The 27,791-nt window shown below is 47.0% G+C and overlaps 1 protein-coding gene across 1 annotated transcript; it reads left to right on the top strand.

Annotated features, from left to right (window-relative positions):
- The first annotated feature begins 3,199 nt into the window (after window positions 1-3,199).
- LOC132385400 (myelin-associated glycoprotein-like) lies at window positions 3,200-26,009 on the top strand. The gene is made up of 7 exons (XM_059957444.1): window positions 3,200-3,495; window positions 14,361-14,642; window positions 17,014-17,295; window positions 21,207-21,500; window positions 23,174-23,288; window positions 24,755-24,895; window positions 25,853-26,009. The coding sequence occupies exons 1-7, from the start codon at window positions 3,399-3,401 to the stop codon at window positions 26,007-26,009; spliced, it is 1,368 nt and encodes a 455-aa protein (XP_059813427.1). The 5' UTR covers window positions 3,200-3,398.
- Window positions 26,010-27,791: the final 1,782 nt, after the last annotated feature.

Raw genomic sequence — 27,791 nt, 5'->3', positions numbered from 1 at the left:
TTGCTGATGCAACTGGAATGGAGTGGGGATGCAGATGGGGGCTTTCAGGTGCAATTTTAGGGGCATTATTACAGTCCAGAGATGACATGCCTGGTCTGTAAAGAGTTTGGACATACACGCAGGCTGTGAACTTCACTTCGGAGACACAGGGCAGCACTGCTGAGCCTTCCCGACCTGTCCCTACCCCTGCTGTTCCCCCCACCCACCCGTGGTGGTGAATGTCGGGGCTGGGCGCAGCGTAGATGACAGTGAGCGGTGGGATCGGGTATCTGGTAGGAAGGCCAAGAGAAAGAACAACCATCTCGAGGCCTCTCCCCCCGGAGGAGAGGGGCAGGAGGTGACTCCTGAACCCGACCCGAAGGGCCCTATGGTGTCTGAGATTCAGCAAAGGCCTGGGGAAGCCGGGTACGGAAAGTGGTGCCCGAGTCTGAGGGAGACTCCGATATGGAGGTCAGCGTGCCACAGCACCCCTGTGGTCTGAAGATACGGAGAGATGTGTCTCTGAGTCTGCAATCCAGGGGAAGGATTTACCTCCGGTTAAGGCCGTATGCTCAGAGTATGTCTCCCCAGAGCTGGAGGAAAGTCCTGTCACACAAGGGCCTCTGGCTGGGTGGCTTCTCTTCAGCATGCAAAGTCCAGGCTGTGCGCGGCACCATTTTAGAGAGGTCGTGTGAGGTGGCAGAATTGCCTTCGGTTGAGACTGTGTGCCCAGAGCACCCATCCTCTGGGGAGGAGGAAAGCCCTGGAGAACAGGGATCGCCTGTGAGGGGAGAGTCACCAGTGGGGTTACTCTCTCAAACTGTTGCCTCAATCGAGGCCGTGCTCTGCTGAGGGAGTCCTGTCCCGGTGCATGAGGGGAACCGGAGTAGCCCTGGAGCCCTGGATCACCATCCCGCACAGTTATTGAGAAGGAGGGAGTCTTCCTCTGTCACTGATCCAATCTGATGGGAGCTGTGAGAACATGACATGGTGTGGAGTGTGGGGATGTTGGACGATGGACATTGCCTTCTTGAGGTAGCGCCTGTTGTGGAGACTTCCGATGGTCGGGAAGGATTTACCTGTGATGTATTGTGCTAAGTCCAGCTTCTTATGTTCCAGAAGATTTAAATCGCCGTAGTGTGATATACAGTGATGATGCACATTAACTGGGCAGTAGTACGAGCAGGACAGTGTGTGGGATTGTTGTATTGTTGAATGGGACAGGTTGTGAGAAAGCTGCACCTTTAGCGTGGGAACTGCCAGAACAGGCCCCTGTTCCAGTCTGTCTGTCACCGGTGTCTGTGGTACTCAGTCACAGGCACGTCGGCATCCTTGTACCTGTGGGAGTCCCACAGGGATCCCTTAGATAATAATGATCCACGTTCATTCCTAGATCCATAAGATCTGATGGATCCAGTGTAGTGGAAGGATGGAAGGAGCAGAGACAGTGACACGTGGTAGAGCAAACAGGAAGAGATTCCCAACAGAGGAACGTAGACCAGTTTTGGCCACTCCATTTCCTCCTGCAGTGTTAGATGACACCTCTGTCGTTGATTCTTCCTGACAGTGCTGGACTTCATCGGTCCTGAGGCCAATGAGAGAACAGAGAATGAACCTGCTACGAGCCCCCCCCCCCCCACAAACAACTAACATGTCCCCTCCAACCATGAGGAGGCCTGGTGGGTTTCCTTGTGTCTCCCACACTCGGTACACACCACGTCCACAGTGCAAGAGAGATACAGGGGGTGGATATCAAGTCCGGTGTGTTCACAAGTCGTCCATTACCAAACATTGTTCATTCTCTCCTCAGCCGCAATGTCGAATGAGTGGAGAGCTGAAACACCATCAGATGTGACAGCACAGAGAGGCTTGTGTGCCCGGATTCCATGCCACTACCGTTATCCATCAAATGTTGATAAGTCGTCCTGGACTGGTATCTGGTGTAACAGTGACAATTCAAAATCTGGACCTATAGTGTTTCACTCCAGCGATCACAGTCAGGAGATGCAGAAGTTTCAGTCTCGGACCCGTCTGTCTGGAGACTTGAAAGACGGTGACTGTTCCCTGGTTATCGACAATATCACTGAGGAAGATGAAGGGCCGTACTTCTTCAGGATTGAATTTGACAGGAGGAATCGTTACAACTATCTCCCTGTTACATGGCTCCGTGTTTCTGGTAGGTGTTCTGTGTGGTCACTCAACAGCAGACATTCAGCAGTCAGTGGGGAATAATATAAACTTGGCTTGGGTCCATATTCACATCGTCACAACTCCCGATTTTCAGGAAGCTTCCAATTCATTCCCAATGCAGCCTCTGTATTTTCAGCTTGTCGATTGTTACTATGTTATGAAAGCCAATCTATGTTACTAATCATATTGGAGTACAACTGACATGGACACGAGAGGCTCTCGGAGTTATGTGCAGTAACTTGCCGAATTAGTTGTCTCTGCATGTGGCAGTGTTCATCTTCCCACTGACCCTCCACTCCTTCTCCATCTTCATCCCAACCATCCACACATCCCTCCTTTCCATCATCCTTTGTGTTTTTATCCACCATCCAGGCCATGCCCTGGTCTCACTACTAACATCAGGCAGGAGGTATAGAAGCCTTGTGTCCCACATCACCCAGTTCAGGAACAGTTATTCCCCTTCAAACACCAGTCTCCTGGAATGGTGTGGATAACCTCAAACACCCCGACTCTGAGTTGATTCTGTGCCCTACAGGCTCACTTTCAAGGACTCTTCACAACTCACATTGACAGCACTGTTATTTTTGAATTTACAATTTGTCTTTTTGTTGTCAGTCTTTGTCTGCTTGTGTAGATTTTTGTAAATTTTGTTTGATTTCTTTTTTCCTGTAAATGCCTGAGAAAGTGAATCTCAAGGTAGTACAGTACGTGGTAACAACCTGTATATGTACTTTGCTAATAAATTTAATTTGATCTTTTTGAACTCATCTTCCCCATGTCCAAGTCCACTTGGCCCATGTCTCACTGTTTGGGGAAGGACGTACCCCACTGGATGTATCAGTGACTGTGTGATATTGAGGCTCTCAGTGGAGGACTCTGATTCCCATTTCCCCTCTCAACAGCTTTCAGAACACTCTACCCTCATTGTTCAGGGATCATCCTGTAAACACCTTTCCTATTGTGGGGCTGAGATTTCTATCTGAACTGATGCATCTTGTGATATTGAACTAAAAGGATCCATTTCTGTGTTAGATTTCACAGATAAACCCACAATATTCGCTGCAGAACTTGTTGAAGGAAAGTCTGTGAACATAAAATGCGTCTTCAACACCACGTGTAATGGAACTTCACCCACCTTAACCTGGGTCACCCCCACGGATATCCCACCATCAGTCTCAAGCAGTGTAACTCAGTGGCACAACACTCTGACATATACTTCTGTCCTGACCATGACACCAGCGCTCAAACACCACGGGCAAAGTCTCACCTGCAGAGTCAGATACCCATCTGTTTCATCGGAGCAGACCCTCACACTAACTGTGCAGTGTAAGTATGGAGAACAGTTATCATACAGGTACAGCAATACTCCACAGAGTACACAGAGATAGTCTGTAAATTTCAGTATGAGGATAATTAAATTACATATTTACTGACAAATTTTGCCCTTAATATCCGTGAAGAAGACCATAAGACATAGGAGCAGAATTAGGCCATTTGGTCCATCGAATCTGCTCCACTATTCAGTCATGGCTGATCCATTTTTCCCCTCTTCAGCCCCACTCCCCGGCCTCTTCCCCATAACCTTTGATGCCATGGCCAATCAAGAATCTATCAATTTGTGCTTTAAATAAACCCAATGACCTGGCTTCCACAGTGGCCTGTGGTAACAAATTCCTGAAACTCACCAAACTCTGGCTACAGAAATGTCTTTGCCTCATTGTTTTAAATGGACACCCCTCTATCCTGAGGCTGTGTCCTCTTGCCCTGGACTCCCCCACCATGGGAAACATCCTTTCCACACCCACTCTGTCTTGGGCTTTCAACATTCAAAAGATTTGAATGAGATCCCCCCCCTTCCTCATCCTTCTAAATTCCAGCAAGTACAGGCCCAGAGCCATCAAACATTCCCCATATGATTACCCTTTCATTCCCAGAATCATCCATCTGAACCTCATCTGAACCCACTCCAATGCCAGCACATCTTTTCTTAGATAAGGAGCCCAAAACTGTTCACAATGCTCAAGGTGAGGCCTCATCAGTGCCTTTTAAAACCTCAGCATCACATCACTGCTCTTATATTCTAGACCCCTTGAAATGAATGTTAACATTGCATTTGCCTTCCTCACCACCCAATCAACCTGCAAGTTAACCTTTAGGGTGTTCTGCACAAGGACATCTCAGATGTTTTAAATATCTCCCCATTTAGAAAATAGTCTGCAGGTTTAGTTTTTTCTACCAAAGTGTATGTCCATGCACTTTGCAACATTGTATTTCATGTTCCACTTTCTTGCCCATCCTTCTGTAGCCTTCCTGTTTCCTCAACACTACCTGCCCCTCCAACAATATTCATTATCAAACTATTCAATATCCCTGCAACCTTGGAAACAAAGCCATCATCTAAATCACCTATACAGCATAAAGATAAGTGGTCCCAACACTGACCCTATGAGTCACTGCCAGTCAACCAGATCTGTTATTCACACTCGCTGCCTCCTACTAATCAGCCAATGCTCTAATCATGGGCTTTAACTTAATAAGTAGCCTCATGTGTGGCAACTTTTCAAATTCCTTCTGAAAATCCAAATGTATAACAGCCACTGCTTCCCCTTTATCTGTCCTACATGTCATCTCCTCAAAGAATTCCAACAGGTTTGCGAGGCAAGGATTTCCCTTAAAGAAACCACACTGACTTTATCCTATCTTGTCCTGTGTCCCCAGTACTCCATAACCTCGTCCTTTAACAATTGACTCCAACATCTTCCCAACCACTGAGTCCAGGCTAACTGCTCTAAGATTTCCTTTCTGCTGCCTACCTTGTTTGCGATTTTCCAGTCCTCTGGAAGCGTCCCTTGATTCTGGCCTGGTCCTGGAGGACTGGAAGATTGCAAATATCACTCTACTCTTTATGGGAGGAAGGGAAAAGAAAGGATATTATAGACCAGTTAGCCTAACAGTGTTTGTGAAAGTGTTGGAGTCCATTATTAGGAATGAGGCTTCGAGGTCCTTGGAGCCTAATGATATAGTAAGTCAAAGTCAGCATGGTTTCTGTAAAGGGGAATCTTGCCTGACGGACCTGTTGGAATTCTTCGAGGAGATGACATGTAGGACAGATAAAGGATAGATAGATATAGGATAGATCTTGCCTGACAAATCTGAGTTCTTCGAGGAGATGACATGTAGGACAGATAAAGGATAGAGAGATATAGGATAGATCTTGCCTGACAAATCTGAGTTCTTTGAGGAGATGACATGTAGGACAGATAAAGGATAGATAGATATAGGATAGATCTTGCCTGACAAATCTGAGTTCTTCGAGGAAGAGATAAGCAGAGTGGTCAAATGAGAGGCAGTGGATGTAATTTACTTGGATTTTCAGGAGATATTTGATAAGGTGCCACACATGTGGTTGCTTAACAAGATAAATGGCATTATAGGAAAGATACTGGCACAGAGAGCAGAATGGCTGTCAGGCAGGGGGCAGTGAGTGGGAATAAAAGGGGCCTTTTCTGCTTGGCTGCCGGTGACTCGTGGTGTTCCAGGGTCAGTATTGTGACAGCTGCTTTGCATGTTGTTCGTCCATGATTCGGATCATGGAATTGATGGATTTGTGGATGATACAAAGATAGGTGCAGATAGGTAGTGGTGAGGAAGCAAAGATATTGCAGCAGGACTTTTGGAAGAATGGGCAAAAATGTGGCAAATTGAATACAGTGATGGGAAATGTATGATAATGCATTTTGGTAAAAGGTACAACAGTGTGGACTATCATCTAAATGGAGAGGTTCAAATATCAGAGTTGAAGAGGACTTAGCCCTCCTCGTGCAAGACTCCAAGAAGGTGAATTTACAGGTTGAGTCTGTGATAAAGAAGTCAAATGCAATGTTGGGATTTATTTCTAGGGGAATAAAATAAGAAAGCAAGGAGATAATGCTAAGCCTTTATAAGACACTAGTTAGGCCAAATGTTGAAATGACCGGAGAGGGTGGATGATCATAGTTGAGGATGATTCCTGTGGTGGGGGCATCCAGAACTAGAGAACAGAGCCTCAAAATTGAGGGAGGACTCTTTAGAAGAGAGGTAGCAGGAATGTTTTTAGCCAGAGTAGTAAACCTGGGAATGCTCTGCCACGAGCTGCGGTGGAGCCTAGGTCTGTGCATATATTTAAGGTGGAAGTTGATCATTTCCTGATCGGTCAGGCATCAAAGGATATAGTGAGAAGGCAGGTGTATGGAGGTGAGTGGGACCTGGGATCAACCATGATGGAATGGTGGAACAGACTCGATGGGCTGAATGGCTAAATTCTCCTCCTTTGCCTTATGGTCTTATGCCAAAGTCCAATGGTTCTTGAAAGATCATAACTAATGCCTCCACAATCTCTACTGTTACCTCTTTCAGAACCCGAGGGTGCAGATCATCCGGTCTGGGTGACTTGTGTAACTTCAGCTTTTTGAGCACCTTCTCCCTTGTAACAGTAACTGTATTCACTTCCCTTCCCTCACACCCGTCAACACCTGCCACACTACTTGTGTCTTCCACAGTGAATACTGATGCAAAATACTCATTTAGTTCATCTGCCATCTACTTGTCTCGTTATTATTTCTTCTGCCTCATTTTCTAATGGTCTTATATCAAAGTTCATCTCTATTTTTCTCTTTATATATTGAAAATGCTTTTTCTATCCCTTTGATATTGTTTGCTAGCTTGCTCTCATATTTCATATTTTCCCATATTGATTATTTTAGTTGCTTTCTGTAACTTTTTTTTACAAGCTACCAAAACCTATATCATCCTGCTAATTTTAGCTTTGTTGTATGCCCTCTCTTTAGCTTTTATATTAGGTTTGACTTTCTCAGCCATGATTGTACTATTTTGCCATTTGTGTATTTCTTTGTTTTTGGAATACACCGATCCTGCACCTTCCTCATTTTCCCAGAAACTCAAGCCATTGCTGCTCTGCTGTCAGGTGTGCCAGCATCTCCTTCCAATTTACTTTGGCCAACTCCTCTCTCATACCACTGTAATTTCCTTTACTGAAATACTGCTCTGTCAGACTTTACTTTCTTCTTATCAAATCTCAATCCTTTACTTTCAGCTTCCAAGTCGCCTAATTTACATAACACCCAATCCAGTATAGCTAATCTCCTTGTAAACTCAATGACAAACTGTTTTAAAAAGCCATCTTGTAGGCGTTCACATTCACTATCTTGGGATCTATCATGAACCTTATTTTCCCAATCTACCCGCTTGTAAAATCTCCCATGTCTATCATAACGTTTCCCTTTTGACACACCGTTTCTATTTCCCATTGTAATCTGTCATCCACATCCCAGCTACTGTTTGGAGGCCTGAATGCAACTGTCATCAGGGTCCTTTTACCCTTACAGTTTCTCTGCTCAACCCACAAGGATTCTCCATCTTCTGATCCAATGTCACATCTTTCTAATGATTTGATGCCATACTTTACCAGAAGAGTCACACCATCCCCTCCGCCTACCTTCCTATCCCACCAATACAATATGTAACCTTGGACATTCAGCTCCCAACTACAATCATCCATCAGCCACGATTCACTGATGGCCACACCATCATACCCGACAATCTGTAAAAGTGCAAAAAGATCATCCACCTTATTTTTTATACTCCATCCATTGAGATATCACACTTTGAGTACCGTATTTGTTACGTTTTTGACTCTGCATCCCTAATTCACTGATACTCACCCTGCTGGCTGCAGTTTTGTCCTCTCATCTGCCTGTCCTTCTTGACAGTCTGACTGCATGATATCTTTGCTTTTTTGCCATCCGTCCTATCCTGGCTCCCTTCCCTCTGGTTCCCATACCCCTGCCAAATTAGTTTAAACCCTCCCCAACACTTATAACAAACCTGCCTGCAGGAATGTTATTCCCCCTCGGGTTTCCTTTGCCACAGGTTGTATCTCCCCCAGACCAATGATCCAAGAACCTGAAGCCCTGCCCCCTGCATCAACTTCTCAACCATGCATCTAGCTGCCAAATCATCCTGCTTTTACCCTCACCGGCACGTGGCACAGGTCCATTCCGGAAATTAATACCCTGGATGGCCAGCTTCTCAGCTTTTTGCCTCACTCTCTAAATCCTCTCTTCAGGACCTCTTTGCTTTTCCTTCCTATGTCATTGGTACCAATATGTACCAAGATATCTGGCTGCTGTCCCTCCTCCAAAATGCTGTGGATGTGAACCGAGATGTCCCTGACCCTGGCACCTGGGAGGCAACAAACCATCCAGGTGTCCTGTTCACATCCACAGAATCTCCTGTCTGTTCCCCTGACTATTGATTCCCCAGTCACTACGCTCCCCTCTACTCCCTCTTTCCCTTCTGCACCATGGACCCATGCTCAGTGCCAGTACACCTGCTCTCCATGAATTCCTCTGGGAGGTCACCCCCCACAACAGTATCCAAAACGGTTTACTTATTATTGAGAGGAACGGCCACAGGGATGCTCTGCACTGACTGACTTTTCACATGTCCATGTCTCCTGACAGTCACCCAACTACCCCATCCTCCTGCAACCTCGGGGTGACCAGTTCCCTGTAACTCTAATTGATGATCTCCTCACTCTCCCGTACAAGTCAAAGGTCATCCCCAGCTGCTCCTCCAGATCCCCAACATGGTCTTCATGCAGATTTAATTCCCTGGGAGACCGTGGGTCTCCCATAACTTCAACATCCAGCACGAAGACTGCACACCGGCCATTTAATCTACATTAATTACCCCTGACACAGCAAGAGAAAGGGGAAACTTAACAGAAACTTACCCAGAGCCAAAGCCTCTTCTGAGCTGAAGCCTCCTTTGAGCCAAAGCCTGTCACTCGCACTCTCAACAATGGCCCACTCTCAACAATGGCCGCTCCGCTTGGCCCTTCTCTACTTTTATTTACACCTCTCTGCGCTGCTCCTGGCGCTGATTGGGACGCCGGAGTGATACAGAATGCCCGCTAACTCTCCTTTTAAATGAGCATCTCTGACCTGTCATAAACCTCCTCGCTGTGCGGGGCTCCCGCCGCGGACGGGGCCGCCGGCATTGACCGATGCTGAGGGCCGCTGGGCTCTGAACCTACCGGGCCATCTGAAATAATCTCAGTAGCGGCCGTCAGCATCGTCCTCCAGATACTGCAGCTTTACCAAAGCATCGCCCTTCTCCTCCCGACCATGGGGCAGAGCTTGTTCCCCACCAGCCCCCAGTGCTATCGCGCCGCTCACCAGCCCAGAGGACGCACGTTCAGCAGATGCCGCTGTGGCTGCGGGCTCCTGTACGGTAGGAGTATCCTCCAGCTCTGGGGAGACATACTCTGATCATCTGGGCTTATCCGGAGGGTAAATCCAGCCCTTTGTGTGACCCCTGGTCTCCCTCAGACCACAAATGTGCAGAGGTACATCGACATCCATTTCGGATGTGTCCACAGCCTCCAGCACCACCTCCCCTTTCCCGACTGTAACTAGAACGCAGAGGCTAGGTTTTGCCCTTGCTTTCAACTTCAGGAGAGAGTTCTACAGTGTGACCCTGAGTATCTCCCCTCCCACTGTGCAAATCTTCCTCAGTATCGCCCCTCCCACAGTGTGATTCTTCCTTAATGTGACTCTTCCTCAGTATCACACCCCACCGTGCAAATCTTCCTCAGTATCACCCCCCCCAACATGCAAATCTTCCTCAGTATCTCCCCTCCCACCCTGCAAATCTTCCTCAGTATCTCCCCTCCCACCCTGCAAATCTTCCTCAGTATCTCCCCTCCCACCCTGCAAATCTTCCTCAGTATCGCCCCTCCCATTGTGTAACTCCTCCTCAGTATCAAACCCCCACCCTGCAAATCTTGCTCAGTACACTCCTCCCACAGTGTGACCCTCCTCAATATCGCCCCTTTCACCATGCAAATCTTCCTCAGTATTGCCCCTCCCACAGTGTGATTCTTCCTCAATGTGATCTTCCTCAGTATTAACCCCCCACCCTGCAAATCTTCCTCAGTATTGCCCCCCTACAGTGTGATTCTTCCTCAATATTGCCCCTCCCACTGTGTAACTCTTCCTCAGTATTGCCCCTCCCACAGTATTATACTTCCTCAGTTAACTCCTCCAACAGTGTAACTCTTCCTCAGTATTTCACCTCCTACAGTGTGACTTTTCCCCAGTATCGCCCCTCCCACAGTGTGAGCCTCCATCAGTACTGACCCTCCCACAGTGTGAGCCTCCATCAGTACTGCCCTTCCCACAGTGTGACCCTATCTCAGTATCGTCCCTGTGACAGAGCGGCGCTCCCTCTGTGTGACAACAATCCACTGATGATGCTCGGCACCGTATCTTTGCCCACATCACTCCCTCAGCATTGTCTCTCTGATACCACACTATCCCCTGTTTCTGCCCTTCAAGCTGGACAACGCTTCACAAGATCACAAGACAAAGGAGCAGAAGTAGGCCATTCTGCCCATCGAGTCTGCTCCGCCACTCCACCATGGGTTAAACTATTCTCCCATCTAGTTCCAATTTCCAGCTTTTCCCCCATATCCCTTGATACCCTGACTACTTAGATACCCATCAATTTCCTCCTTAAACACCCTAAATGATTGGGCCTCCACATCTGTATGTGGCAATGAATTCCAAAAATCCATGACCCTCTGGCTAAAAAAATTTCTCCTCATCTCTGTTTTAAATGGGTACCCTCTAATTCTAAGACTGTGGCCTCTTGTCCTGTACTCATCCACCAAGGGAAACCGCCTTTCCACATCTATTCTGTCCAACCCTTTCAACATTCAAATTGTTTCTATGAGATCCCTTCTCATTCTTCTATACTCTAACGAATATAGTCCAAGAGCCAACAAACGCTCCTCATATGTTATCCCCTGCATTCCAGGAATCATCCTCGTAAATCTTCTCTGAACTCTCTCCAACATCAGTACATCACCTCTAAGATGGGGGCCCAAAACTGCACACAGTATCCAACTGAGGTCTCACCAGTGCCCCATAGAGCCTCAACACTTCCTTACTCTTATACACTATTCCTCTTGAAATGAATGCCAACATAGCATTCACTTTCCTTACTGCGGATCCAACCTGGTGGTTAACATTTAGCCTATCCTGCATGAGGACCCCCAAGTCCCTTTGCACTTTTGATTTTTCTCCCCATCTAAATAATAATCTGCCCGATTATTTCTTCTTCCAAAACGTACAACTGTACATTTCTCAACATTGTTCTCATCTGCCATTTCTTTGCCAACTCTCCTAAACTGACCAAGTCTCTCTGCAACCTTTCCATTTCTTCAAAACTTCCTGCTCCTGCACCTATCTTGGTGTCATCTGCAAAACAGTTAATCCATTGTAACCTCCTGGGTCACCTCAGGCTCGCTCAGCTCGTTCTCGTCTCGGGGGAGCAGCCTTCGGCCCCACCAAACTGGGTAATCAGCTGGTGTGGATGCTGTGTGATGTCCCCGCCTCGCCCAAAAACAGACAGGACACCATATGCGATTAAATGAGTACAATTTATAAAGGTTACTATAACTAAGTGATTAATAACGATACAGTATATATGAAAAAAATAAAGAAAAGGCGCCAAACCTATCAAAGTCCAAACCACTTCGTGCACAACTGTTGGAGCTCAATTACTGAAGTCTTCTGGCCACCATTCGATCCCCTCAGAACTCCTCGACTCGCAGCTCTGGACCGTCCGAGTGGTCAACCAAGCACATCTAGCTTCATCCCCCCATCCTCGGAGTACCTCTTGGCCTCGGACCCCCGCTTGGGGTCCAATCCTCGCCCAGCTTACAGCATTGTGTCCTCTCTCTCAACCCCCTCACGCCGATCTGCCCAAAAGCCCGTCAACAAAAGCTTACAGAGTCAGAAGAAAGAACATTAATCCCCATTTGGTTTACTAAGGAATACAATTCTCGTTATCAGTCAATTTTAACCCAAACAAGCTTCCAGCACTCTCTCACAACAAAGAAACATTCCTGCTTTTAACAAAACAAAGAAACCCTTTCCCAACAAGCTTCCAGCACTCTCTCGCAAGAAAGAAGCATTCCTGCTAGTTAACAAAACAAAAAAAACCCCTTTTGATTACATACACAGTAACAAAGAAAAAAGAAGAAACCCCCTTTTCATCCGCAAACCAGTTAATCCATAATGTAAATCATCGATATACACTGTAAAAGGAAGCGGCCCCAACACCGACCCCTGCGGAACACCACTAGTAACCGGCAACCAACCAGAATAGGATCCCTTTGTTCCCACCCTTTGCTTTCTGCTTCTCAGCCAATACTCCAACCATTCCAATATCTTTCCTATAATTCCATGGGCTCTCATTTTATTAAGCAGCCTCTTATGCGGCACCTTATCGAAGGCCTTTTGAAAATCCAGATACACAACATCCACAGCCTCTCCCTTGTCAATCTTACTTGAGATTACCTCAAAAAATTCCAGTAGGTTGGTGAGGCAGGATCTTCCCTTCATGAAACCATGCTGGCTTGGGCCTATCTTGTCATGCACCTCGAGGTATTTCATAACCTCGTCCTTGAGGAATAACTCCAATAACTTTCCAACTACTGATGTCAGGCTAATAGGTCTGTAATTTTCTTTTTGCTGCCTCCCTCCTATCTTAAACAGCGGAACTACATTTGTGAACTTCCAATCCTCTGGAACCATGCCAGAGTCTATTGATCCCTGGAAGATCATTTCCAATGCCTCCACGATCTCCAAAGCCACCTCCTTCAGAACCCGTGGGTGCACCTCATCCAGTCCAGGGCCCAAGTACTTTCTCTCTAGTAACCTTGACTGTACCTAATTCTATTCCCTGACATCTGGCTATCAGGTATGTTGCTATTGTCCTCCACTGTGAAAACTGATGTAAAATACTCATTTAGTTCCTCTGCCATCTCTTTGTTACCCATTATAATTTCTCCAGCATCATTTTTAATCGGTCCCAAATCTACCTGTGTCACTCTTCTGCTTTTCATGTATTTTAAAAAATTTAGTATCCTTTTTTATGTTGATTGCCAACTTGCTTTCATAATTCATCTATTCTTTCCTAATGACTTTCTTAGTTTCCTTCTGTAAGTTTTTAAAAGTCATCCAGTCCTCAGTTTTCCCACTAATTTTTGATTTCTAGTACGCCATCTCTTTTGCTTTTATTTTAGCCTTAACCTCTCTCGTTAGCCACATTTGTGCCATTTTTCCATTCATGATTTTCTTTCTTTTTTGAATATATTTTTCCTGCACTTTCCTTATTTCTTGTAGGGATTTCATGCAATTCTGCTCTACCGTCCCTCCATCTAGCTTACTTTTCCAATCAACTTGGGCCAGTTCCTCTCTCATACCACTGTAATTGCCTTTGTTCCACTGAAATATCGATACACCTGATACCAGCTTCTCCTTTTCAAATTTGAAACTGAACTCAATCATATTATGATCAGTACTTCCAAGGGTTCCATTACCTCTAGCTCCCCAATTGCCTCAGGTTCATTACACTGCACTCAATACAAAACAGCCGATCCACTGGTGGGCTTATGTACAAACTGCTCCAAAAAGCCATCCCATAGGTATTCTACAAACTCCCTCCCCTGAGACCCAGTACCTTCCTGACTTTCCCAATCCACTTTCATATTAAAATCCCCCATATTTAACTTGACATTTTCCTTCTGACATGCTTTTTCTATTTCCAGCTGTTTGGAGGCCTGTATACAAATACTATTAGTGTCTTTTTGCCCTTGCCATTTATTAACTCCACCCATAAGGATTCTACATTTTCTGATCCTATGTCCCTTCTTTCTAGTGATTTGATATTGTTGCTTACCATCAGGGCCATGCCACCCCCTTTACCTACTTCCCAATCTTTCCGACACACTGTGTATCCTTGGACATTTGGCTCCTAATCACATCCATCATTTAGCCTTGACTCGGTGATGCCCACAATGTCACACCTTTTAATATTAGGCTTTCAATATTCACTAAGTTTCAGTGAAATTCCCCTCATTCTTGTAAACTCCAGTGAGTATCGGCCCAGAGCCATCAAACACTCCTCATACGCACAAACCCACAGAGACCTGCCTCCACTCACTCCGTGATCTCTTGCTCCGCAGACGTCCCAACAGGCCCCGCTCACTTTTTAACACTGATTTATGATCTTTTATTGTTTTGAAACTGTTGCACTGTTAACCATCTGTTTGCCTTTAGACGCCCCACAGGATTTCTCAATCACTTCTACCAACAGTGTGAACAATTCCTGGGTGAATATGAAGGAAGGGATTCCTACATCGATCCTCTGCTCCGTCCAGAGTTTCCCAGTGTCTAATCTAACGTGGAGACATCTCGGTGTCACACTGAACACAACAAGTTCCAACAATGAACTGTGGCTGGTGTTTCCACAAGTGACACCCCAGCAGGCCGGAGACTATCAGTGTGTGGCAAAGAATAAACACGGGACAGCGGAGAGGGCAGTGACCCTCACTGTGGAATGTGAGTGTGTGGACATCGCCCAACAGTTCTCTCTAAATCTATTTATCTATTTATTGAGATACATGCTTCCAGGCCTTCGAGCCACACCACCCCACAATCCCCTAGCTTAATCCTAGCCTAATCATGGGACCATTTACACCAGCTCCACACATGTGTGATCACACAAGGAAATGTGATGCATACCCACATGTGATTACTACTGCAGAAGCGCACAGATATACAACACGTGCAAGTACACACTCTATTTATAGATGTGCCTCCAAGATGTGGACGTGTTATTAGACACAGATTTATGCTGACACGTTTCCCCTCACCTCTCTCTTTGTTCTCAGTTTCATTCACTCCCCCTGCATTAACCATTTCCCCATCGACCCTCAAATATTGCACACGCATCATTCCATCCCCTCCTCCAGCACACTCCCTTACTCCCCTCTCTCTCACTCCTCCCTCCGTCTCATTCCCTCAGTGAAGCCACAGCTATACAAGGCACACAAACACGTGATGACACACACATCAACATGTGACCATACATGACACACAACTTGTCCCAAACACGCATGTGCGGGAGAGACATACATATTAGTTTGTTTATTATCATGGCCCATCACGGGTTATCAATGCCGTGAAAACGAGCTTCTCACAGAAACTGCAGAGTTTCAATACAGACACGGTGAACATGAATTAACATAATCTCAGATTAACATACATTTAATCAACAAAATAAATAAAACAATGTGGGTGGGTTCAAGAACCTGTGACCGTGGAAATAAGTTGTTGTCAGACCACGTATAGATGTTAAAAAGGCACAGAAACATGGATTTACATTTCAATGTAAGTGTGCCCTGACGTGGTTCAAACATACATGTTTGTAGACATGAACACACAAACACAGTCCCACACTCTTACCTGGAGAGAGAGAATTGTATACACACACACACACACACACCTTGGCCCTTACCGTGGGACAGGTTGATCCCACCTGCGTTGCCTGCTCTCGCTCTGTCTGATCTTCTGGGTTCAGTTCAGATGTTCATGGAATATCAAGTGCCACAAACACCAGACACGGAACCCTGGTGAGTTGCTCTGCCCTCTCTAGAGACCTTCAGCACTTCCCCATGTAACCCATCACTCCCCACTTTACCTAACACAGGGGTGAGCAAGGCTGACCAACAGGAAGAATGAACTGACACTGATATCCCACAGACCCAACCTCCCTCACACCACCCACATCTCCGGTGTCCCACATCTACTCCGAAATGGCCGAGGTTATGATGAGCCATTGTTTGAAGCTTCCAACAGAGTGAAGAAGTTGTGAGGATTAGGAAAGATCCTCCTGGTTGTCCATAGGCCCAGCATCACAGTTCATGGGTCCTTTTAATTTGCCAGTTCTTAAATTAAAATATCTTAAGTTGGTATTGTTGTGAATAGAGAATAAGGTTGCCAAAAGATTAGGTGGGACACAGATCAGATGCAGATTGGGGCAGAGAAGTGGCAGATGCAGATTAATTGCAGCACGTGTGCAGTGTTTCAGTTTGGAAGATCAGGTGTAAAGGGACAGGAACAGTTAATGGCAGGACCCTTAACAAGGTCTATGATCAGAAGAATTTGGAGATGTGTGTTCATAGCTCCCAACAGTTTGATAGGGTGAGAAAGAAGGTGTAAGGCATGTTTTCCTTTATGAGTTCCAGAGTTATGAAGTTACGTTAGAGCTGAAGTAAGTTTTGGTTAGACCCCATGTGAAGTATTGCATTCAGTTCTGTTCACCGCATTATAGGAACGGTGTAGAGGCTTTGGAGAGGGTGAAGAAGAGGATGCTGTCTGGATGACAGAGCAGGTGAGATAAGGAAAGGTTGGACATACAAATTGTTTTCTCCAGAGACTGGGTAGAGATATCAGGGCAAAAATAGACGGTCGGTATCTTTTACCTGGGGTTGTAATGTTCAGTATTGGAGGCCATGCATCAAAGGTGAGAAGACGTAAATGAAAAGAAGATTCACAGGACAAGTTTCCTTTCTATACAGCATGCTGAGGGAGCCTGCAATGTTCTGTCAGGAGTGGTGGTGAAGATAGAGGTGTTTCAAAGGCACGAAGATGGGCATATGAAAGTGCAGGGAATGGAGGGAAATGGAGATGTTGTAGACAGAATAGGTTAGCTTAGTTAGGGATTTTGTTTCTAGAATAATGAGCTCACCATAACATCATGAGCCGCAGGGGCTGTTCCTGAGCTGTACTTCTCCACATTCTGTGTACATTGGAATACATTGCAAAGGTGGAATGGAATTGATTGTAGAAATCATTCAGGTGGTCGACACGTGGAATCTTGTTGTACACCATGTGTTCTCATAATTAACTCTTTATTTGTCTGTATTAGATGCCCCACAGAATCTCTCAATCACTTCTACCAACAACGTGAACAATTCCTGGGTGAATATGAAGGAAGGGATTCCTACATCGATCCTCTGCTTCGTCCAGAGTTTCCCAGTGTCTAATCTAAAATGGAGACATCTCGGTGTCACACTGAACACAACAAGTTCCAGCAATGAACTGTGGCTGGAGTTTCCTCAGGTGACCCCCCAGCAGGCTGGAGTCTATCAGTGTGTGGCGGAGAATGAACACGGTACAGCGGAGAGGGCCATCACCCTCACTGTGGAGTGTAAGTGGATGCATTGCTACTTCTCTAAGTACAAATGCAAAGTCAGTGGACTATTTATCATTCGATACACAATACACACTCAGTGGCCACTTTATTAAGTACCTGTACACCTCCTCGTTAATGCAAATATCAAATCAGTGAATCATGTGTCAGCAATTCAATGCATAAAAACATGTAGACCTGGTTAAGAGATTCTGTTGTTGTTCAGAACAAATATTGGAATGGCGAACGAATATGACTAAAGGAGAATAAGTACTCCTGTTTGAGTACTGTTTGGGGGCGAGGGGACAGCCTACCTGGGGGAAGCAGCAATGGCTGTGTCTCTGGCACAGAACCTGGCCCTGTGTCTCAGAAAGGTAGGAAATGGAAGAGGAAGGGAATAGTGATAGGGGACTCTATAGTTAGGGTGTCAGACAGGCGATTCTATGGATGCAGGAAAGAAACTCAGATGGTAGTTTACCTCCCAGATGCCAGGGTCCAGGATGTTTCAGATCACGTCCAAGGTATCCTGCAGTGGGAGGGAGAACAGTCAGAGGTTGTTGTACATATTGGTACCAATGACATAGGTAGAAAAGGGGAAGAGATCCTGAAAAAAGGCTACAGGGAGTTAGGAAGGAAGTTGAGAAACAGGACTGCAAAGGTAGTAGTCTCGGGATTATTGCCTGTGCCACACAACAGTGAGAATAGGAATAGGATGAGGTGGAGGATAAATGTGTGGCTGAGGGATTGGAGCAGAGGGCAGCGATTCTGATTTCTGAATCATTGGGGCCATTTTTGGGGCAGGTGTGACCTGTACAAAAAAAGACGGGTTGCACTTGAACCCCAGGGGTCCAATACCCTGGTGGGGAGGTTTGCTAAGGCTACTGGTGAGAGTTTAAACTGGAATTGTTGGGGTTGGGTAGCAAACTGAAGAGACTGGGGAAGAGGAGGATAGCTCACAAATAGAGAAAGCTTGTAGACAGTGCGAGAGGGAGGATAGGCAGGTGATAGAGAAGGGACGTGCTCTGACCGAAGGCTTGAGGTGTGTCTATTTTAATGCAAGGAGTGTTGTGAACAAAGTGCATGAGCTTAGACCGTCGAGACACGATGTCGTGGCCATTACAGAGACTTGGATGGCTCAGGAACAGAATTGGTTACTTCAAGTGCCTGGTTTTAGATGTTTCAGAAAGGACAGGAAGAGAAGCAAGAGAGGTGGGGAGTGGCACTGTTGATCAGAGTTAGTGTCACAGCTGCAGAAAAGGTGGACACCATGGAGGGAGTGTCTACGGAGTCTCTGTGGGTGGAGGTTAGGAACAGGAAGGGGTCAATAACTTTACTGGGTGTTTTTTATAGGCCACAAAATAGTAACAGGGATATTGAGGAGCAGATAGGGAAAGAGATCCTGGAAAGGTGTAACAATAACAGAGTTGCCATGATGGGAGATTTTTATTTCCCAAATGTTGATTGGCATCTGTCTAGAGCGAAGAGTTTAGATGGAGTGGATTTTGTTAGATGTGTTCAGGAGGGTTTCTTGACACAGCATGTAGATAAGTGTACAAGAGGAGAGGCTGTACTTGATTTGTTATTGGGAAATGAACCTGGTCAGGTGTCAGATCTCTCAGTGGGAGAGCATTTTGGAGATAGTGATCACAATTCTATCTCCTTTACAATAACATTGGAGAGAGATAGGAATAGACAAGTCAGCAAAGCGTTTAATTGGAGTAAGGGGAATTATGAGGCTATCAGGCAGAAAATTGGTGGCTTAAATTGGAAACAGATGTTCTCAAGGAAAGGTACAGAAGAAATGTGGCAAATATTCAGGGGATATTTGTGTAGAGTTCTGTATAGGTACATTTCAATGAGACAGGGAAGTAATGGTAGGGTACAGGAACTGTGGTATAAAAAGGCTGTAATAAATCTGGTCAAGAAGAAAAGTAAAGCTTACAAAAGGTTCACAGAGCTTGGTAATGTTAGAGATCTAGAAGATTATAAGGCTACTAGGAAGGAGCTTAAGAAGGAAATTAGGAGAGCCAGAAGGGGCCTTGAGAAGGCCTTGGTGGGTGGGATTAAGGAAAACCCCAAGGCATTCTACAAGTATGTGAAGAGCAAGAGGATAAGATGTGAAAGAATAGGACCTGTCAAGTGTGAAAGTGTGTATGGAACCAGAGGAAATACCAGAGATACTTAATGAATACTTTACTTCAGTATTCACTATGGAAAAGGATCTTAGTGATTGTAGTGATGACTTTCAGCTGACTGAAAAGCTTGAGCATGTAGATATTAAGAAATGACATGGATGAGAATGTGGAGGGATGGTTTAGTAAATTTGCTGTTAACACAAAGGTTGGGAATGTTGTGGATCGTGTGGAGGGCTGTCAGAGTTTACAGCGGGATTGATTGTATGCAGAACTGGGCTGAGAAGTGGCAGATGGAGTTCAACCCAGATAAGTGTGGTGGTTCATTTTGGCAGGTCAAATGTAATGGCAGAAGATAGTATTAATGGTAAGAGTCTTGGCAGTGTGGAGGATCAGAGGGATCTTGGGGTCCGAGTCCATAGGACACTCAAAGCAGCTGTTGACTCTGTGGTTAAGAAGGCGTATGGTGTATTGGCCTTCGTCAATTGTGGAATTGAATTTAAGAGCCAAGAGGTAATGTTGCAGCTATATAGGACCCTGGTCAGACCCCACTTAGAGTACTGTGCTCAATTCTGGTCGCCTCACTACAGGAAGAACGTGGAAGCCATAGAAAGGGTGCAGAGGAGATTTACAAGGAAGTTGCCTGGATTGGGGAGCATGCCTTACGAGAATAGTTTGAGTGAACTCAGCCTTTTCTCCTTGGAGTGAAGGAGGATGAGAGGTGCCCTAATCGAGGTGTACAAGATGATACCAGGCATTGATTGTGAGGATAGTTGGAGACTTTTTCCCAGGGCTGAAATGGTTGCCACAAGATGACACAGATTTAAGTTGCTGGGGAGTTGGTACAGAGGAGATGTCAGGGGTAAGTTTTTTAGTCAGAGAGTGGTAAGTGTGTGGAATGGGCTGCCGGCAACGGTGGTGGAGGAGGATATGATAGGGTCTTTTAAGAGGCTTTTAGATAGGTACATGGAGCTTAGAAAAATAGAGGGCTATAGGTAAGCCAAGTAATTTCTAAGGTAGGGACGTGTTCGGCTCAACCTTGTGGGCTGAAGGATCTGTGTTGTGCTGTAACTTTTCTATGTTTTTATGTTTTAAAGTGACTTTAACCATGGAATTATTGTTGGTGCTGGGCAAGGTGGTTTGAGTACGAAATTCAAAGTAAGATTTATTATCAGAGTAGATACATGTCACCACATACAACCCTGAGATTCCTTCTCTGCAGGCAGACTTAAGAAATCTGTAGAGCAGTAACTGTAAATTGTAAAGATCAGGAACTGTTAACTGTAAACAAACCGTGCAAATGCAGATATAAATCAATCTTCATAAATAACGAGCATGAAATAGCGATATACAGAGTACTTAAATGGATATAACTATCCACTTCTGTTCAAGAGCCTGATGTTTGCAGAAAGTGCTGATTGTGTGGAGTTTACACGCACAATAGTCTTTAGAGTTTACAGAGGATGGTGTGAAAAACAAACACAATAAAACCCAGTGAGTGGCAGTTTTGTGGGCAAAAGCAGTTTGTTAATGGGAAAGGTCAGAGGAGAAAAGCCAGACTGGTTCTATGTGACAGGAAGGCGACAGTAACTCAATCAATCACACGTTACAGCAGTGATATGCAGAAGAGCATCTCTGAATGTGGAGGAGGGGGATCCAACGCATCAAAATGGAGACAGCCTCAGTTTACAGAGAATGGAAAGAGGTGTCCCACAGAGGACAGCTGATGCTGCAGAATAACACTGGACCATTACAATATATCAGTGCTACCAACATCTCCTGCCTGTTTCTTCCCAGATAAGCCTGAGATTTCTCGGGACTCAGGATGCACTCGGACCCCCGAGGTCATCACATGTGTGTGTGCGGCCAGATCAAACCCACCCGGAGAGCTCACCTGGCACCTCCCCCTCGCCAACCTCAGCGGGAACCAGACGCACGGTCGTTTCCAGACGTGGCAGGTGGCAGACGGGCAGCTGGTGACTGGCTCGCTGACCTTGGGTGTGGGCGAGGGAGAGGGGGATGTGACCGCCCTCTGTACTGTCCGAAACCAACATGGAGAGGTCATGTTCGCAGTGTCCCTGTGGATGAAAGGTGAGGATATCTCTGAGGAATATTCTCCATTCAACAGAGTGCAGCCTTACCCTCAGCAATTCCCTCTGTCCTCCACTGGATCTCCATCTGAGCAAAGTCTGCCGTGCTCCCAGCTGGATGGGGAAGATCACATGGTCAGAGGGAGTTCATCCCAGTGTCCCTGTGGCAATAATGGTCTCTGTCGCATTGCTGGTTGGGGGATCTTGCTGTGTACAGACTGGCTGCCCTGATACCCTTGGGACCAGATGACAACCATACATCACAAGCTGAGGAACACATTGAGATGGTGAAATGTGCCGGTGAGATGGGAATCGCATTCTCCACTCTCCTTCAGGACCCCACTGCCTTGATCCAAGGATTTAGCCATTTCCCTCAATGTGCTGAGGACAAAGCCCAAGTAAAATTGGGAAGGAACACATGGATCTCTCTCTCCCACAAAATGCTGGCGATGGAAAGCCGAATGTCCTGGATATTACATTAGAATCAGAATCAGAATCAGGTCCAATATCACCGGCACACGCTGTCAAATACGTTGTTCTGCAGCAAGACTACATGGCAATATACAATACAATATCTATAAATTACAATAAGAAGTATATATATACAGTGCCTGTAAAATGTATTCACCCGTCTTGGAAGTTTTCATATTTTATTGTTTTACAATATTGAATCACAGTGGATTTAATTTCACTTTTTTGACATTGATCAACAAAAAAGGCTCTTTCGTGTCAAAGTGAAAATGGATCTCTACAAAGTGATCTAAATTAATTACAAATATTAAACACAAAATAATTGATTGCACAAGTACTCACCCTCTTCAAATCAGTATTTAGTAGATGCACCTTTGGCAGCAATAACAGCCTTGAGTCTGTGTGGAAAGGTTTCTTTCAGCTTTACACAACTGGACACAGCAATTCTTTGCTATTCTACTTTACAAAACATCTCAAGCTCTGTCAGATTTCTTGGGATGGTGACTGAACATCCCTTTTCTAGACCAGCCAAAATCTCTCAAGTGGCTTGAGGTCTGGACTCTGACTTGGCAACTCCCGGAAATTACATTTGTTATTTTTAAGCCATTGTGTAGCTTTGGCTTTATGCTTGGGGTCATTGTCTTGCTGGAAAACAAATTTTCTTCCAAGTGTTAGTTCACCTCCCGCTTCCCTTTCTTCCATGGTCTATTTCAGAGTTCCCCTTCTCCAGCCCTTTATCTTTTTCACCAATCAAATTCACAGCTCTCTCCCACCTCTTCTTCCTCTGCGGGTTTCACCTTCCACACACCTCAGTATTTGCTCTCCCACAATGGGCCATTCCTTCAGTTCTGCCCCAAAAATAGCCCCACAACCGATGCAGACCTCCCTCAGATATGTTGATGCCCACCTTGCAGTGAAGATGGATTTGAAATAATTAGTGGTTGAGGTATAATTGTTAACTCCATCTGTGTCAGGGCAAACGTCCAACATCCTGCTTTACAAACACATTCTGTGGGATATCTGAGATGGCTTGGTGGAATCGAGCCTTTCACAATCCTTTCTCACCCCATCAAAGTTCCTGTAGCCATCAGTGACCATCACAGTAATCACGTTCTGTTTGCCACCCAGTACCTGAGGAATGAGTACTGACGACAGCGTGCCTGAGATTGATATCGATAATTCTCTTTGTTCTTTGTGTCTCAGCTGAGGGAGAGTCATGCAAGATTCCAATCATCTCATTGGCTGTGAGAGGAGTTCTCGTTCTTCTTGCATCAGTGGCTGTGATTTGGTTAGTTAAATCCTACTGGAAAACTGACAAGTGAGTATTGGGAAACCTCCCAAAAGTTTCTGAAACCTCCTTCGGAACATGTAATTCTCCTTTTCTCTGTAACGCCCTCTGGTCCCAACACACCTCTCCCATCTCTGTTATCTCCTCCAGTCCCTGCACTCCTCCCCGTCTAAGTCATCCCCTCCACAGCTACACCCCCTCACCTGGACCCCAGCCTCTCTCATTGCACCATGTCCCAGTTAAATGTTGTCCTCAAATCTGTCCCTAGTCCAACAGACAATGCAGAACGGCCTGGCCAAAGGATTTGTATGAAATGGTCTCGTACAGCAGTAGGAAATGAGATGAAAGAACCAGTGTAAACTCCACAATAATCCAGGTAAGAACTGTCTCCTTGAAAACAGACAGCTGCTCCTGATGTTCAGTATTCCCTCAGCACTGACGGTGTGGCACTCCCTCTGTGCTGCCCCCTGAACAGTGCGGCCCCTCTGATAGAGCAGTGCACCGTCAGTCCTGCCCTGGCCAATCTAAATACATTTTCTGCACAAGGGTACGGGTGCGTGTGAATCCAGAAAGCCGGCTCTGAGCGAGGGAAGCAAACACCCCACTGAGCCCCACATCGGCCACACCCAATTCGACCCCACACTTGAATCAATAACCAACGGCCTCAGGTGCAGAGGGAATACTCTATGTGGCAGTGCTCTGGCCTGCTGGGCTCAGTGTGCTCCCACCAGTGATGGTGTCCCTTCACTCAATGCCGGACTGAGCGATGAGGGGGTCCGAGTGAGGAGAGAAAGGGGGAGTGATTCAAGGAGGAGGGATTTGGGGTCTAAAGGTGTCTGTCATCATGTGGTGGGGAGAGGATAGTGATCCAAGTGGGGAGGGGATGTCAGAGGAGGGAAGAGTTGTCAGAGTGGGTATGGAGTGTCGGAATATGATGGGAGAGGGAAAGAGAGGTAGGAATGTAAGAATGGGGAGAAGGGAATAGGGGTCTGAGTGGTGGGGGAAGAAGGGGTTACAAGTAGAGAGGGAGGTGTGAAGAGAGAGTGAAGGGTCTGTGCATAGGGAGTGGTGTGTTGTTGGAGTGGGGAAGGAGAGGGAGAAAGTAACACAGAAGGAAGTAGAGAGGGGGGATCGGGGAGTGGAGAGGGTGTGAGGGGAAGTGAGGAGAGTGTAGTGGTGCAAAGAATCCTTTCTACTCTGACCAGTGGTCGTATGTCTCCCATTTCACAGTGCGGCGCTCTCCGTGATGTCAGAACAACAATCTTACAGCCTCAGCAAGTCCAAGGAACTGACTGTGAACTTCAGGAAGGGGAAGTCAGGAGAACACACTCCAGTACTCATCCTGGGGTCAGCGGTGGAAAGGCTGAGCAGCTTCAAGTTCCTGGGCATCAACATCTCAGAGGATCTGTTCTGGATCCAACACATTGAATCAATCACGAAGGAGGCACGCCACTGGCTGTATTTCATTAGGAGTTTGAGGATGTTACTCTGTGCAGGTACCCAGTCTCCGACCTGCTCCTGTATCTGAAGGTTTATGCGGATGGTCCCCTTGAGTTTCTGGACACTGGGGATCCCCAGGATGTTGATGGTGGGGGGACAGCATCAGGATTGTCATTGAATGTGGGGCCATCGCTGAGGTAAGGGGTAGCAGGTCAGACTCTCTCTGGTTGTAGGTGGTCATTTCCTGGCATCACGTTGGACAAATGCCACTTGTCACCTGACAGTTTTGGGGAACACTCGGGTGCCATCCCTGTCCCGAATGGGGTTGAATATCTAGGATGCTTGGAGCTCAACTCATCTCTCTATAGACCGATGGGGTGAGTTCTAATCCACCTTCAGATTCTCCTGAATGGGCCTTTTGTACAAAGAACAGATCTCCGAATGTTCCTCGCCATGGCCCTTCACTTTATTGTCTGCTTCCACTGCACTTTCTCAGCAGCTGTAGCATTTATTCTGCATTCTGTAATTGTTTTTTCTTTAATACTACCTTGATGTTCTGATGTATGGAATGATCTGAACGGCTGACATGTAAACGAAGCTTTTCACTGTATCCTTGTACAATAATAAACCAGATACCAATTACAATCACAGGGCCATCGTGAAATTAGTAACCAGAACTTCAGTGCTCTCCTTCACGTCACTGACATAAACTGTAAAAAATAACATTTATTATTCACTCAGAGGAAGTGAGCTTCACAGGCTGAAATGGCATTTATTCCCCATCCCTGGGAGGAGGTGACTTTGTGGTTGTGGTGACGAGGGTAGTGAATGCCACTTCACCCTGGGAGTTTGGTCCTTTGTCTGTGTTTGGATCCCAGCTGTGGTGACTTTAGTGGAACAGCTTCTGTGAGCAGGTTGTTGCCGAGCAACTGGCCGGGTTAGACGTGTCCTGTTCAGTGTGGATAGGATCTACTCAGTCAGTTTGTTGGATAGTTGCCAGTGACGTAGCTGCCCTGGAACAGTCTGGCTAAGGAGGTGGCAGGCTCTGGGTCACAGGGCATCAGCACCACTGCCAGAATGTCATCAGGAACCATGGTCCTTCCTGTACCCAGTGTCATCTCTTGTTGATATTGTGGAGTCAACTAAACTGGCAGAAGATGGGTGTCCATCGCGCTGGGGACCACCACAGGGGGTGAAGTAGATCACCTGCTGGGACGGGTGTCCATCGTGCTGGGGACCACTGCAGGAGGTGAAGTAGATCACCTGCTGGGACGGGTGTCCATCGTGCTGGGGACCACTGCAGGAGGGTGAAGTAGATCACCTGCTGGGACGGGTGTCCATCGTGCTGGGGACCACTGCAGGAGGGTGAAGTAGATCACCTGCTGGGACGGGTGTCCATCGTGCTGGGGACCACTGCAGGGGGTGAAGTAGATCACCTGCTGGGATGGGTGTCCATCGTGCTGGGGACCACTGCAGGAGGGTGAAGTAGATCACCTGCTGGGACGGGTGTTCATCGTGCTGGGGACCACTGCAGGGGGTGAAGTAGATCACCTGCTGGGACGGGTGTCCATCATGCTGGGGACCACTGCAGGGGGTGAAGTAGATCACCTGCTGGGATGGGTGTCCATCGTGCTGGGGACCACTGCAGGGGGTGAAGTAGATCACCTGCTGGGACGGGTGTCCATTGTGCTGGGGACCACCGAAGGGGGGTGAAGTAGATCACCTGCTGGGACGGGTGTCCATTGTGCTGGGGACCACTGCAGGGGGGTGAAGTAGATCACCTGCTGGGACGGGTGTCCATTGTGCTGGGGACCACCGCAGGGGGGTGAAGTAGATCACCTGCTGGGACGGGTGTCCATCGTGCTGGGGACCACTGCAGGGGGTGAAGTAGATCACCTGCTGGGACGGGTGTCCATTGTGCTGGGGACCACTGCAGGGGGGTGAAGTAGATCACCTGCTGGGACAGGTGTCCATCGTGCTGGGGACCACTGCAGGGGGGTGAAGTAGATCACCTGCTGGGACAGGTGTCCATCGTGCTGGGGACCACTGCAGGGGGGTGAAGTAGATCACCTGCTGGGACAGGTGTCCATCGTGCTGGGGACCACTGCAGGGGGGTGAAGTAGATCACCTGCTGGGACGGGTGTCCATCGTGCTGGGGACCACTGCAGGGGGTGAAGTAGATCACCTGCTGGGACGGGTGTCCATCGTGCTGGGGACCACTGCAGGGGGTGAAGTAGATCACCTGCTGGGACGGGTGTCCATTGTGCTGGGGACCACCGCAGGGGGGTGAAGTAGATCACCTGCTGGGACGGGTGTCCATTGTGCTGGGGACCACTGCAGGGGGGTGAAGTAGATCACCTGCTGGGACGGGTGTCCATTGTGCTGGGGACCACCGCAGGGGGGTGAAGTAGATCACCTGCTGGGACGGGTGTCCATTGTGCTGGGGACCACTGCAGGGGGGTGAAGTAGATCACCTGCTGGGACGGGTGTCCATCGTGCTGGGGACCACTGCAGGGGGTGAAGTAGATCACCTGCTGGGACAGGTGTCCATCGTGCTGGGGACCACTGCAGGGGGGTGAAGTAGATCACCTGCTGGGACGGGTGTCCATCGTGCTGGGGACCACTGCAGGAAGACAAGGTGGATCACTTGCTCAGACATTCTGGCTGAAGGTTGCGGTAAATGCTTTAGCTTTTGCTTTGGCTCTGACATGAAAATCTGAGGCAGCACACTGCCCTTTGTGGCACACCGTTCATCACATCCTCCTCACCAGATTGGTTAGTCCTCTCCTTTCTCCCCATCAGCCAGCCCACCTTGACTTTCTGTGTTATCTCCTGCACCTCTTTATCTCCTGCAATAATTGTTGATGCCTCATGGCAGGAAATCATAGCTTTGTTGGGATCATTTGTGGTAAAATTTGAGACAGGGTAGCTGTCGAACTCTACCCAGATGTAATAACACTGAGCAAAGTGATGTGGAAATGAACGGATGCTCAAAATCCACTCCCTTGGAAGTGATCAACCTGCAACTCACTCACTTTTCCTCATCTATTCACCCTCACCTACTCCCCTTGGACGGGACTGGACAGGGTGCAC

This window comes from Hypanus sabinus, assembly GCF_030144855.1.
Source record: "Hypanus sabinus isolate sHypSab1 chromosome 1 unlocalized genomic scaffold, sHypSab1.hap1 SUPER_1_unloc_3, whole genome shotgun sequence".
In the NCBI taxonomy this organism is placed as follows: domain Eukaryota; kingdom Metazoa; phylum Chordata; class Chondrichthyes; order Myliobatiformes; family Dasyatidae; genus Hypanus; species Hypanus sabinus.
The sequence above is the reverse complement of the archived record's forward strand: the minus strand, read 5'-3'. Positions and strand labels throughout refer to the sequence as shown.

Bases quoted from the DNA above. Each gene is read 5' to 3' on its own strand.
- LOC132385400 (XM_059957444.1), top strand. From the start codon at position 3,399: ATGACACCAGCGCTCAAACACCACGGGCAAAGTCTCACCTGCAGAGTC. The intron at 17,296-21,206 runs GTAAGTGGATGC...GTTTCTTCCCAG, and splicing joins CATCACCCTCACTGTGGAGT to ATAAGCCTGAGATTTCTCGG. The intron at 23,289-24,754 runs GTGAGTATTGGG...TACTCTGTGCAG, and splicing joins TCCTACTGGAAAACTGACAA to GTACCCAGTCTCCGACCTGC.